Source organism: Oryx dammah, unplaced genomic scaffold (assembly GCF_014754425.2).
Source record: "Oryx dammah isolate SB20612 unplaced genomic scaffold, SCBI_Odam_1.1 HiC_scaffold_2, whole genome shotgun sequence".
In the NCBI taxonomy this organism is placed as follows: domain Eukaryota; kingdom Metazoa; phylum Chordata; class Mammalia; order Artiodactyla; family Bovidae; genus Oryx; species Oryx dammah.
The window spans coordinates 86,512,839-86,525,845 of record NW_024070186.1 but is presented as its reverse complement, the minus strand read 5'-3'; the positions used below and the strand labels follow the sequence as shown (position 1 = coordinate 86,525,845).

Here is a 13,007-nt window from a genome sequence, read left to right as displayed (position 1 = left end):
TCCCATCTATCGCCCATTGCTTTTTGCTGTTGTTTAAGGTAAAAGAAATACTAAAGTAAATAAATATAGAAGCTTATTTATTGGAAATACAATGTGTTTTTAGACTGAGCTAGTATTTTTATTATGACTTACTGCTTTTGTTAATGACTTGTTATTTGTGTTTCCCACAAATTGTTATTTTTTATTTTGAAGAAAGAGATTGCTTAGGAAAGCATACACTGTATTACAGCAGAAGCATCTGTAATTCCTTGGAAAGTATATCGTTAAATGCATAAATGCATGAACCTATTTAAAAAAAAAACTATGTTAGTGTATCTGTCTATTTTCTTAAAGAAAAAATATGTCTAGTAACATTTTCAAATAAACTGACCTCTAATAAGCGCTTTTCCCAATGGTTGAGCTCAGTGCCCATGCCACCTTGATTTTCAAGTTCCATTCCCTCAAGAACTGGACAGTTAAAGTGTTTTCGTGCTTCATCCTAAGAATCAGAAAATTAAATAAATAAACCCAAGAAAGTACAACATAATGGCAAATACTCTATCACACTGGGTAAGATAAAGTAGCCACTAAGGAATTAATTTGATGAGAAGACAGAATGTCTTTTAAAAATACAGCTTTTAATTTAATTAAATATTTTGACACTGTCACACTTTTCTTTGCTATTGAACTACTATTCTCTTATTATGTCTTCCTCTATTTGAAGATTTTGGCTTTAAGTCATATATTTTAAAAAGTTATAGTCTGGTATGATTGCCATTTGTAACTTTTGTGTCAACAATGATTTTAACACAGGTATAAACTGCTCATATTATGGACATGGTCTTTGTTGAGAAAAATAAATTGTTCATTAGAAAACAATTTTTTTTCTTTTGATTTCATCTGTACATCAGTTAACAGTATGAAGTACAGGGATGGGCGATATTCTGAGAGCAGCGCAAAAGTTCAGAGGTCAGAAAGAGCTGTATGTAGTTAAGAGAGGGGGTAGGGAGAATAGGTTTCTGTCATTAAATAAGTGAGTAAGATGATTAATTTTATGTTTCAACCAGGCTGGGGCAAAGTGCCCACATATTTGATCAAACATTATTCTGAATGTTTCTGTGAAGGTGTTTTTGGATGAGATTAACATTTCAATTAGTGGACTTTAAGTAAAGCTGATCACTTTCTGTAACATAAATGGGCCAGTCAGTTGAAGGTCTTCATAGAACAAAGACTGATTTCACCCCTGAGCAAGAAGGAATTTTGCCAGTTGACTGTCTTTGGACTCAAACTGCAACTCTTCCCTATTTCTTTAGCTTGCCAGCCTACCTCATCAGATTTTAGACTCTCTAATAAACCTCCATGACTACACCAGCCACTCCTTAAAATAAATCTCTTCATCTCTTTCTCTCTCAACAAACACATCCTGTTGTTTCTGTTTCTCTGGAGACCCTCCTGAATAAAACTGATTCCAAATGAAATCACTAGCAATTATGCAAACAGTACAAGTGATCCTGAGGGGTATCACAACAGAGCACTGGCATAACAACTTAAAGCAGCGGGTAGAATGGAGCCATGAATTCATTGCTAAAGTTTTCTTTCTCAGATATCTCATGCCCTGCAGCTTTACTGTACTGCCTTTATGTTTCCTACTACAAGCTTTGAAATTTAATCATTAGTTCTTAAACAATAATGATTAGTAAAGAAAGGACAATAATGAATGAAAAGAGCAGACGGCTCATGAGACATGAAGCTCAGTAATACTCACGACAACACGAGGTGTTACTAGAAGATTAACAGTGTGAGGAACTCTCTTATTATCGCGAATGTCCCATAATCTCTCCACTTTTCGAACTACTTTATCACTCCACTGATATAATCCAAGACTGCAATTAAAGAATAAAAACACAGTCCTTCTTGCAAATTTGTCACTTTAAACATAGAAGTGTTTATGAATATCAATGTGAAATTAAAATATCTGACCTTATATTTGACACCAAGTGCAAGCAAAGACTTGATAGCATTTTTTAATTTAATCTTTTCAGTAACTTTAAGAGCTTATCATCACCACTTTGCAGATAAAGAGACAGAAGCTTAAAGAGATGAAGTAACTTGCTCAAATTCAAATAGCTAATACTGCGCTAAGATAACAGTGAATTATTTCCTCTTAACAAATTTACTGGATAAAACAAAAGCTTTCCTAGAGAAATATCTAAGTACTGTATATAACAAGACTTAACAGAAGGTGACATTTTAACTTAATTTTGCTATTGTTGTTTAGTTACTAAATTGTGTCTGACTCTTTGCAACCCCATGGGCTGTAGCCTCTGTCATGAGACAATAGGTTCCTCTGTCCATGAGATTTCCCAGGCAAGAATACTAGAGTGGGCTGCTATTTCCTTCTCTAGAGGATTTTCCCAACCCAGGCACTGAACCTGTGTCTCCTGCATTGCAAGCAGATTCTTTACTGCTGAGCCACTGGGGAAGCCCTTTAACTTAGTGAGAAAGTATAATTTACTTAACAATTGTGCTGTAAAGTAAACTATACTTTTTATAATTGGCTATCAAACAAGAAAAAATTAAATCCCTATTATAGGGATAAAATCCCTATTTTACTCCATATACAGAAATAAATTCCAGACAAATGTCAGTAAAAATGGCAGAGTAACGACCACTGAATTTCATGAAAGCAATGAGCAAAGTATCAAAATTAGCCAAATGAATTTTTTTCAAAACTCTGGAAATTAACCAAAGGCTTGCAGCAATCCAGGAAGCACTTCTTTAAGTAAAACGGATGAGTCTCAGTAAAGCAGCAAGCTTCGTGGAGGTTTCCCATGCCCTCTCTCCAGCTCTATATATAGCAGCCTTGAAAACCAACAACCCACAGTCATGGTGAAAACCAGTAACCTGGCAGCCAGAGGGAGCAGAACAGGGTTAACTGGCAGAACGCAAATGGATTAAAGACAGTCTCTTTAACAAGTGGTGCTGGGAAAACTGGTCAACCACTTGTAAAAGAATGAAACTAGAACACTTTCTAACACCATACACAAAAATAAACTCAAAATGGATTAAAGATCTAAACGTAAGACCAGAAACTATAAAACTCCTAAAGGAGAACATAGGCAAAACACTCTCCGACATAAATCACAGCAGGATCCTCTATGACCCACCTCCCAGAATATTGGAAATAAAAGCAAAAATAAACAAATGGGACCTAATTAAACTTAAAAAGCTTCTGCACAACAAAGGAAACTAGAAGCAAGGTGAAAAGACAGCTTTCAGAATGGGAGAAAATACTAGCAAATGAAGCAACTGACAAACAACTAATCTCAAAAATATACAAGCAACTCCTGCAGCTCAATTCTAGAAAAATAAACGACCCAATCAAAAAATGGGCCAAAGAACTAAACAGACATTTCTCCAGAGAAGACATACAGATGGCTAACAAACACATGAAAAGATGCTCAACATCACTCATTATCAGAGAAATGCAAATCAAGACCACAATGAGGTACCATTTCACACCAGTCAGAATGGCTGCCATCCAAAAGTCTACAAGCAATAAATGCTGGAGAGGGTGTGGAGAAAAAGGAACCCTCTTACACTGTTGGTGGGAATGCAAACTAGTACAGCCACTATGGAGAACAGTGTGGAGATTCCTTAAAAAACTGGAAATAGAACTGCCTTATGACACAGCAATTCCACTGCTGGGCATACACACCAAGGGAACCAGAATTGAAAGAGACACGTGCACCGCAATGTTCATCGCAGCACTGTTAATAATAGCCAGGACTTGGAAGCAACCTAGATGTCCATCGGCAGACGAATGGATAAGAAAGCTGTGGTACACATACACAATGGAGTATTACTCAGCCATCAAAAATAATACATTTGAATCAGTTCTAATGAGGTGGATGAAACTGAAGCCGATTATACAGAGTGAAGTAAGCCAGAAAGAAAAACACCAATACAGTATACTAACACATATATATGGAATTTAGAAAGATAGTAACAATAACACTGTATGCGAGACAGCAAAAGAGACACAGATGTACAGAACAGACTTTTTGACTCTGTGGGAGAGGAAAAGGGCAGGATGATTTGGGAGAATGGCATTGAAACATGTATAATATCATATAAGAAACGAATCGCCAGTCTAGGTTTGATGCAGGATACAGGATGCTTGGGGCTGGTGCACTGGGATGACCCAGAGGGATGGTATGGGGAGGAAGGTGGGAGGAGGGTTCAGGAATGGGAACTTACGTATACCCGTGGTGGAATCATGTTGATGTATGGCAAAACCAATACAGTATTATAAAGTAAAAAAAAAAAATTTTTTAATTAAAAAATAAATAAATAAAAATTTTTTTTAAAAAAAGATTCAACTATGCCTACAAGATACACAGTTCACACTCAAGGATACAAATAGGTTGAATGTAAAAGGATTAAAAACATGTATCATGCAAATAGTACTCAAAAAAAGAGCTCGAACATTTATACTAGTATCAGACAAAATTGTTACTAGAGACATTTTATAATGAAGAAAGGGTCAGTCCACCAAGAAGACATAATAAACATGTATATATCTTACAAAAGAACCCCAAAATACATGAAGCAAAAATAAATTCTAAATGGATTAAAGCTATGAACATAAAAATTCAAATAATAAATTTACCAGAAAAAAATTTAGAATACTTTTATAATCTTTTAGAGCAGAAGAAACTTTCTTAAGCAAGAAAATAGATAAATAATGTAAAATTTTAGAACTTTTCTGCATGGCAAAAATATGATAAAAAAATAAGTAAATGGGAGAAAACAATCTCATTTGGAGAATCTATTTTGCATAAATAAAAGCACTACCACAAAAGTGTTATATTTATTATAGAAAACAATTTTCATTTTTGCCTATAACCTGCATTGTTATTTTCTGGCTTTTTCCTAGATTACTTCTACCACTGACCCTATGCATCTCTCATTCTCAACAATAAAAGAGAATATAAAGAAACTAGTTTTCCCACCATTATTTTATGAAGAGTTTATATATTATTCAAAGAATTATATGGTAAACACTGTATACCCAATAACTGTTACTTATTAATCCTTTATTTGCTGTATATCTGTTCATCTACTCATGCCTTGGAAAGGTTATTAATTCCTTTTCTTTTTCCACAGCAAGACAATGTTTAAATATAAACAGTGAACAAAGCCAAAAGGAAAGGAAACAGTATTTACCATATTAATAATTCCAATATTCTCTTCACCATTCACATTTCAAGATTAATGGTTTCTCCAAATAAAAAGGTGAGAGCCAAATCCAACTCTTTCTATGTCTACCATCTGAATTTATTTCTCTGTTATCTCCATTTATACTGTAAGATTTTCTGCTTTTAAGGAATATCTAAAATGTAAGAAAGCACTGCAATTATCAGCTTAATAATGGTTCTTATGTATGGGTATCTCTTTCCTCCTTATCACTACATAGGTGGTCCCACTCTTACTACTTATGTGTTTCCCATAAAGACCACAATTCTTTGGAAAGACCAGACTTCTTCCATGAGTTCCGTTCAGTTCAGTCGCTCAGTTGCGTCCAACTCTTTGCGACCCTATGAACTGCAGCACGCCAGGCCTCCCTGTCCATCACCAATTCCCGGAGTTCACTCAAACTCATGTCCATTGAGTAAGTGATGCCATCCAGCCATCCAAACAAATACAATCTAGGAAGTAAAACATCTATTTCTACATTACAATTTTGTTTCTAACAATTTTGTTGTTTAACATGTACTCTAAAAAAATATGATGAATAAAGTATTGTGTTTTTAATAATTACGCACTTCCAGCTACCTAGAAGTGAGAAGAGAAGGAGGCGACAGAGGATGAGATGGCTGGATGGCATCACTGCCTCAATGGACACTGAGCTTGAGCAAACTCAGGAAGACAGTGAAGGACAGAAAAGCCTGGTGTGCTGTAGTTCATGGGGTCACAGAGCAGACATAATCGAGCAACTGAACAATAAGCTACCTAAATGGAGATCTTCATATGAGAATTAATTTTTTATTCTGTATCTGTTTACCACTCACTACTCTAATTACGGAATAGTGTCAGTACCCTGAGAAGGTTTCCTTACGTGCCTTCTCAATCTGTTCAACTTGCATGGCATTTATTAGCCTATGGCTTCAAGTAAGATTACTCATCTGTCCTTTATCATGGACTGTTTTTAAACTCCATACAACTAACTAGACTATGACTTCTTTCATTCAACCCTATAACTACTATATTTGTTCATGTTATTACACGTAGCAATATTGTGTTCTTTTCAGTGCCTTGTAGTTTTTGATTATAGGAATAAATTACAATTTATTTATCCATTCTTCTATTGATAGATCTTTGGGTGATTTCCATTCTTTGTTTACTAATAACAAAACTGCCATTAACATTCATGTATATGTCTTTTTGTGGACATGTGCTCTTAAATTTGATATATAAATCCATGCAAATGGTTATAGTTCTGTGACTGATAGTCTATATAAAATTCTTAATCTTTTTTTCAGTATTCCTTAGTATTATTCCTTTTAGGCCCTGAACTTCTAGATCACTGCTAACGTGTGAAATAAAATATAGTTTTAAAAAACTGTAAAACACAGTTTACAGTTAACATGTAAACAATGCGATGTATAGACAACATTATTAATAAACCAAAATATAACCAACCCATATTCTCCTATGGCCTGACTCTCCTGTAAAGTAATATAAGCTACTACAGAGTGGTGGAAAAGAGCTCTGCCTGGCAAGAAGAGTCTTCACTCTTTGGGTAAGTCACTTAAGTTTTCTCTATCTCAGTTGTTTCATCTGTGAAATGAAAAGGTAAAGCTAAATAACCTCATATCCTATCTTGTTATAATAATATAGGATATACAATCTTAGGCTAGCCATAAAGCCACTATTATTTGTAGAAACTAACATATAAGAATTCTCAGGTTCCAGTCTTAGCATCCTCCTAAAAGAGAATAACAAAAAAACCCAAATACCTATAGTTAAAAGGTGGGAGACCATCTGCAAATCTTGAAGTTAAAGGATTTCCATCTTTATCATGGTAGAATGCAAACAGCCCAGCAGAGAAACCCTGTAAGAAAAACTTCAAAATGTCTTACAGTGAAAAATATCAAATCTAACTATAGATATCACAACATGCCACTGTCAAAAGAGAACACATTGATATAACCACATAAAAGCATCATGACAATACTTCTGTAGGAACTTGCCATATACTGGAGTAGGACTGAAATTATTTCATATTATGAATTTTAAATTCCAATTACTTGAGATAATTCTAAGTGAAAAAATTAAAAGCAATAGTAATGACATTCTTTGGTTGGTATAGACAACGCATTTATTTGTTTAAAGATGTGTTTATCACAGGTGGTCCTCTTTACATGAACTTACTAATAAACTATATACTTGCAACCAGGGAATGCTACTATTGAGAATAATTTACAATACAGTTCAGAGCAGGGGAGTGTACTCATAAGAATACTCATAAAAATTTAAAAACTTTGATCCCAAAGTCCATACTTAATATATATTTATACCTAAAAAATGACTATAAATGTATGCATATGTAGGGGGATGTATACTCTGGAAAAAAGACTGGAAACATGGTAACATGTAAAATCATCTGTATTTCTAAAAATTTTCTTTACAATGTGAATTTGTCTATAGTCACATTTTTAGACAATATTTTTAAGAAGTCTTCAATTTTAATAAGATAATAGATACTTTACATAAATGTATTCAAAGTCCCATTTGCTATTCTCCCCTCTCCCAAATAAGACGAGGAAATGGGCAAAAGAAGAAAAAACAATTACTGACACTGGACATCTGTTTCATGAGTAAGATTTCTTTTCTTACTTCCTTTCCTAACCTAAATAACTAAAAAAAAAGCACCTTTGTAACTACTAATTTAAGTATGTTTTAACGTTGAAAATATGCTATAGTTTAATTCAAATAACTAATGATCACAAATGATCATGTAATCAATTTCTTTGGCAAATTTCTTTGCTTACATAACTGTGGTCTCTGTGTCATTTAAGGCTTTCCAAAATAATTAATGGAATCTATAGTATTATTTTATTCCTACATTTCTTCTTTTTTAATCTCTGAAGATGCAAAGGATATTTAATGGAGTCAGCTAAGAAAATCTAAATAGTTTTTAATATACAATTCATTGAGGTAATATAAAGCTTAAAATAGTATGAAGTGCCTCATCCTTTAGAATATTCTAAATCCACATTTTTTTCTTCCCTATCAAGTTGAAAATTCTTCTAAGCACACACATTTCAGAAGGCATATCTAGTACTGAAAGTACCAGGAATGACTATATTTGATAGAGCATATATAACTTTATAGAGAATAAGTATGTTTGTTAAACATTTAATTTTTACCATCCTCCAGAATGGTTTTTGAGACAAACTAATATTTTTAATTTCTTAGGTTTTTGCAATTTTTAAAATACAAATATACAAAAATGTTTAAAAATCTAAAAGAAACTTATGTCTACTCTTTAAGAGGATTTAAGATATAAGTATGGATGTGAGAGTTGGACTCTGAAGAAACCTGAGCACCGAAGAATTGATGCTTTTGAACTGTGGTGGTGGAGAAAGACTCCTGAGAGTCCCTGGGACTGCAAGGAGATCCAACCAGTCCATTCTAGAGGAGATCAGCCCTGGGTGTTCTTTGGAAGGAATGATGCTAAAGCTGATTGGCCACCTCATGCGAAGAGTTGACTCACTGGAAAAGACTCTGATGCTGGGAGGGATTGGGGGTAGGAGGAAAAGGGGACGACAGAGGAAGAGATGGCTGGATGGCATCACTGACTCGACAGACGTGAGTTTGAGTGAACTCTGGGAGTTGGTGATGGACAGAGAAGCCTGGCGTGCTGCGATTCATGGGGTCACAAAGAGTTGGACACGACTGAGCGACTGAACTGAACTGAAGATATAAGTTTTGCTACATTTTCTTTAGACTTTTTTTTAAAGAAATAAAAAAACACTGCAGAATATTGTTGAAGGCCCATTACCTTAACCCTTTCTCCTCTCTCTTTTCCCAGAGGTAACTACTACCTTAAAGTCAATGTACATATTATGACAATATAGTTAGCTGATTTCCTGTCAATATAAATAACTTAAAAATATCAGTCAAATTTATAATCATTTTCATCATAATTAGACATTAGCAAAATTACTGATTTGTTTTTTTGCAGTTTCTATTCACACCATGCTGAGTTGTGCTTCATTTGTTTCATCTTGTTCCTGAAATAAATTTTTATCATTTTTATTTTTTAAAAAAAGTCAGTGTACATAGTAACTCTCATGCATCCTTTTACATTCAATGGTGTCTGACTCTGAGACTCTCTGACTGCTAAAATAAATCTCAATATGTTCTTATATACTTCTTGACCAATTGGACCTTTTCTTTTGTGACCTGCCTGTTTATAATCCAATTTACATCATGTCTAGGACTTCTGCATTCATATTTACTTATACATTAGATTTAAAACCTGCTGGTTTTTTTTTCTGGTTCTCTCAGCATCAAGTATCTACAGTTTTTGGAGCTTAAAGCTGAAAATGTTTTTTAGAATGATGTTTGTCTTTCATTACGATAGCAGGTTTGACCTACTGTTTTAGTAAAAGGAAAACATGATACATTTTAGAATCTCCTTACTTGAAAAATATAAGTGCTATCTGTATACACTGAGTTTCACTGAATTATTCAGGTATTCACTGATTTAAACAAATCATACATGATAGCTCATGGAAAAAGACTAATAAATAGCCACTAATTTTATTATACCTTACTATGTAGAGTATGGTGCTAAACCATTTATATGCTTTATCTTATTTAACCTTCAAGAAAAAAAATTCACTCTAGTATGTACTACTATCTTCATTTTATAGATGAAACGCAGACTTATAAAGACTAAATAATTTCTAATAGACCCCCAAGATTTTTAGCAGTAAAGCTAAGGAAATTCACACCTAGATCTGTGTGATCTATTCTCTCTCTTAATCACTGCATTTTACTCCCATCTATTATATTTTCTAAACACACGAAAGACATCAGGAAGACATTTCCTAGGTCTTAGGCAACTTCATATAATTCCCCAGACATCATGTAGAAGTTTACTACTTTGGACTGACTGGGGAAAAGCAAAGAGAAGTTCAGAATCAGTTAGTATATATAAAATTTAGAAAGCCTAAATAGATCAAGAAGACTTTTAGAAATGAGATCTTTAAAAGAGAGAAGACAGATCTATAACCTGGTATCACTTTTTTTTTCCTTAAAGATTTATTAATTTATTTGGCTGTACCAGGTCTTGGTTGCGGCATGTGGGGATCTAGTTCTCTGACAAGGAATTGAACCCATGCCCTATGCATTGGGAGCACAGAGTTTAAGCCACTGGACCACCAAGGAAGTCTCTAGGTATCACTTTTAATTACTAAGTCTTTTCTTAAGAAGCTTAATCATTTTTTCAAAACTCCTATTTACCCAGTGGATTTACTTTAATTATTTAAAGTATAACTCAACGTAGCCACTATCCTTATCACTAAAAATTCTCTATTGGCTATTGGCAGAGGTCTAATCAACTAGGTTTTATTGAACACAATCTAAAAAGCCACATAATCTTAAATTTTAATATATAATTAAAACGAGAGTATAATCAAAAACTCAAGGAATGAAGGAAAGAATAATAGTTAACAGCAAAATTTACCAGCGCATGAATAATCTCATGTTTCACTGTGGACAGCATCCCAACAAACTCCTGAGGCTGGGTAGAGATCATATTTGGACACAGGTTAGCATATCCTGCTATTGGCCTGTTAAAACAGACATTGAATTTTTAATTATATTCCAGAACAGTGTGTACTATGATATCTATTAACCTATATTTTTCTATCAAAAAATGATTAAGGTCAGAAAAATATTTGTTAAATATCAAATGTCATTTTATAACATAACATCTAACTTTCACTATATTTTATTTCTAAGACTTACACCTGTTTTTCCCTATGATACAGCTAATCAACACTTGTTCCCATGAAAGGATAGAGTCAGTTAATTACACTTCAGTGTGAATCTATAAAATAGGTCAATATGTACCAAAAAAGGGAATGAACTGGAAAACTTAAATTCTAACACTATTTTACTCATAGAACTCATTTCTGACTTCAGCATTTCACTATATGTACAGGCACAGGGACAGACAAGTAGGTAGAGAGAGAAAATAGTTATAGAACAGACAATAAGCAAATCATTCAGGTTGCTGCAAGTTATAGAACCTTCTTATTTCCATTTCACTATCCTCCTCCTTCTGTCCCAACAATGCCTTCATTAACATAGATTTTTATCTTCCTATCATCATCTTTCATATAGTATTTTATACCTTCTAGAATCTACAGAATTCTATATCTCTTTATGAGCCTAGAACTTAAGAATCCAACTGAATGGGACCTAGAGTAATTCAATTTCACCATGCATCTAACTATCTTTCAACAACTGTGCCAAACAGCAATATAAGGAACCCCAAGGTTTTTTCTCCCAACGCTACCTTAACATTTTACCACAGAAAAATATCACAAACGTCCCCAAATAGTGATAGCCTATTTACAAAGAGGCTTTTGTAGGTAAAAAAAGCCTTACGTAGGTAAAAAAGAAAGAAACAAACAAACATACAGTGCACTTCTTTTTTTCATACTTGAAAAAACAGATTTACACTTAGAAAATTATGACTATAATTTACTCACGGAAATGTTGCCATGGTGACCTCTAAAATATAAAATAAATGTCTCTGTCAGGCTCAAACCCTCAGGGACTTCTTAAGCATTTAGAGTAAAACAGCCCTGTTTGCTTCTCCCTACAGTGCATCTCCTGAATCTCTCATCCTCAACACCAACAGGTAGACACAGCTCTTTCCTAACATCAGCTCTTATCCAGCTCTTTATGTGGCTGATGCTGACAACTGTCAGCTTATAGCTCAAGTTTCACTTCTTCCAAGAGGCCTTCTTTGTTCAATTCCTCTAAACTATGCTTCCCTCCTTTTGTTCTCTTTTATCTCGCAGCATCCTGTCTTTTTCTACAAAGTTTATCATATTTGAAGGCACAATGTCTCTTTCTAACTGTATTTAACTAGTACCTGACTCCCTCTGTAATCTGTAAATTCCACGAGGCAGGTATATGTGCCTGTTTTGTTCACCTAGTCTGCTGGCAACATATTAAGCACTCAAATATTTATGGAATGAATTTAATGCATTATAGCAGTTTTGAAGGAAAGGGCCACTTCTATCATAAAAGATTAAAAACACCAACTTAAGATATTGCTCTTTCTTTTAATGTCAACATTCTTCTAAGAAACCAGAATCTTCCCCAGGTATGAGAAGACAAACATGAGTAGCTTCAAATTCACTGACACAAGGAACGTTTATTCTTTCAGCTAGTCATTCATACCTAAAGTGAGCCAAATGTTCAAGTGCCTTAAGAAATGTTAACAGCAGGGCTTTGAAAGTGAAACAAATCTCTGGGCTATGGGATTCTCATCTAAGTGATAACTGCTATGCCAGATTCTCTCCCTAAAAGACAATTAAATACTTTAAGTACTTTCAGTATTATCAGGTGCTAAAAAGAGATGAACTAATCTAGACCCATCTCAACATGGGATTTTATATCCCTCTCCCTACTTCCACAGGGAACCCATTCTGTTTCTAATACATAAAGTTAACTTTTGTTTTGTTTTTTTAAAGTTCACTTTAACATGTCTTTTGTTTAAAAAAAGTAATAAAAGCTCATTGGAAAGAGCTATATATCCAAATTATAGAAATGTATGAAGAATGAAGTAAAAAGTCCTTATTTTACAACCTACCACCACTAAAGTTCACCATCACAAGTAACTGCTATGAACAAAAGGGATGTTTTATTTTTAGAGTGACCTGCAATCCCAGTTTGCCCAGAACTGAGGGATTTCCTAGGTTATGGGGCTTTTA

At 34.0% G+C, this 13,007-nt stretch overlaps 1 protein-coding gene across 1 annotated transcript in view; it reads right to left on the bottom strand.

Annotated features, from left to right (window-relative positions):
- The window catches only part of LMLN (leishmanolysin like peptidase), a 53,186-nt gene that overhangs the window by 25,416 nt on the left and 14,763 nt on the right, over positions 1-13,007 (bottom strand). The window contains exons 7-10 of the mRNA XM_040250126.1: positions 10,742-10,847; positions 7,002-7,096; positions 1,745-1,862; positions 371-478 (exon numbers count right to left, since the gene is read on the bottom strand). Of these exons, the coding sequence (XP_040106060.1) occupies positions 371-478; positions 1,745-1,862; positions 7,002-7,096; positions 10,742-10,847 (427 nt within the window). The remainder of the gene's footprint in view (positions 1-370; positions 479-1,744; positions 1,863-7,001; positions 7,097-10,741; positions 10,848-13,007) is intronic.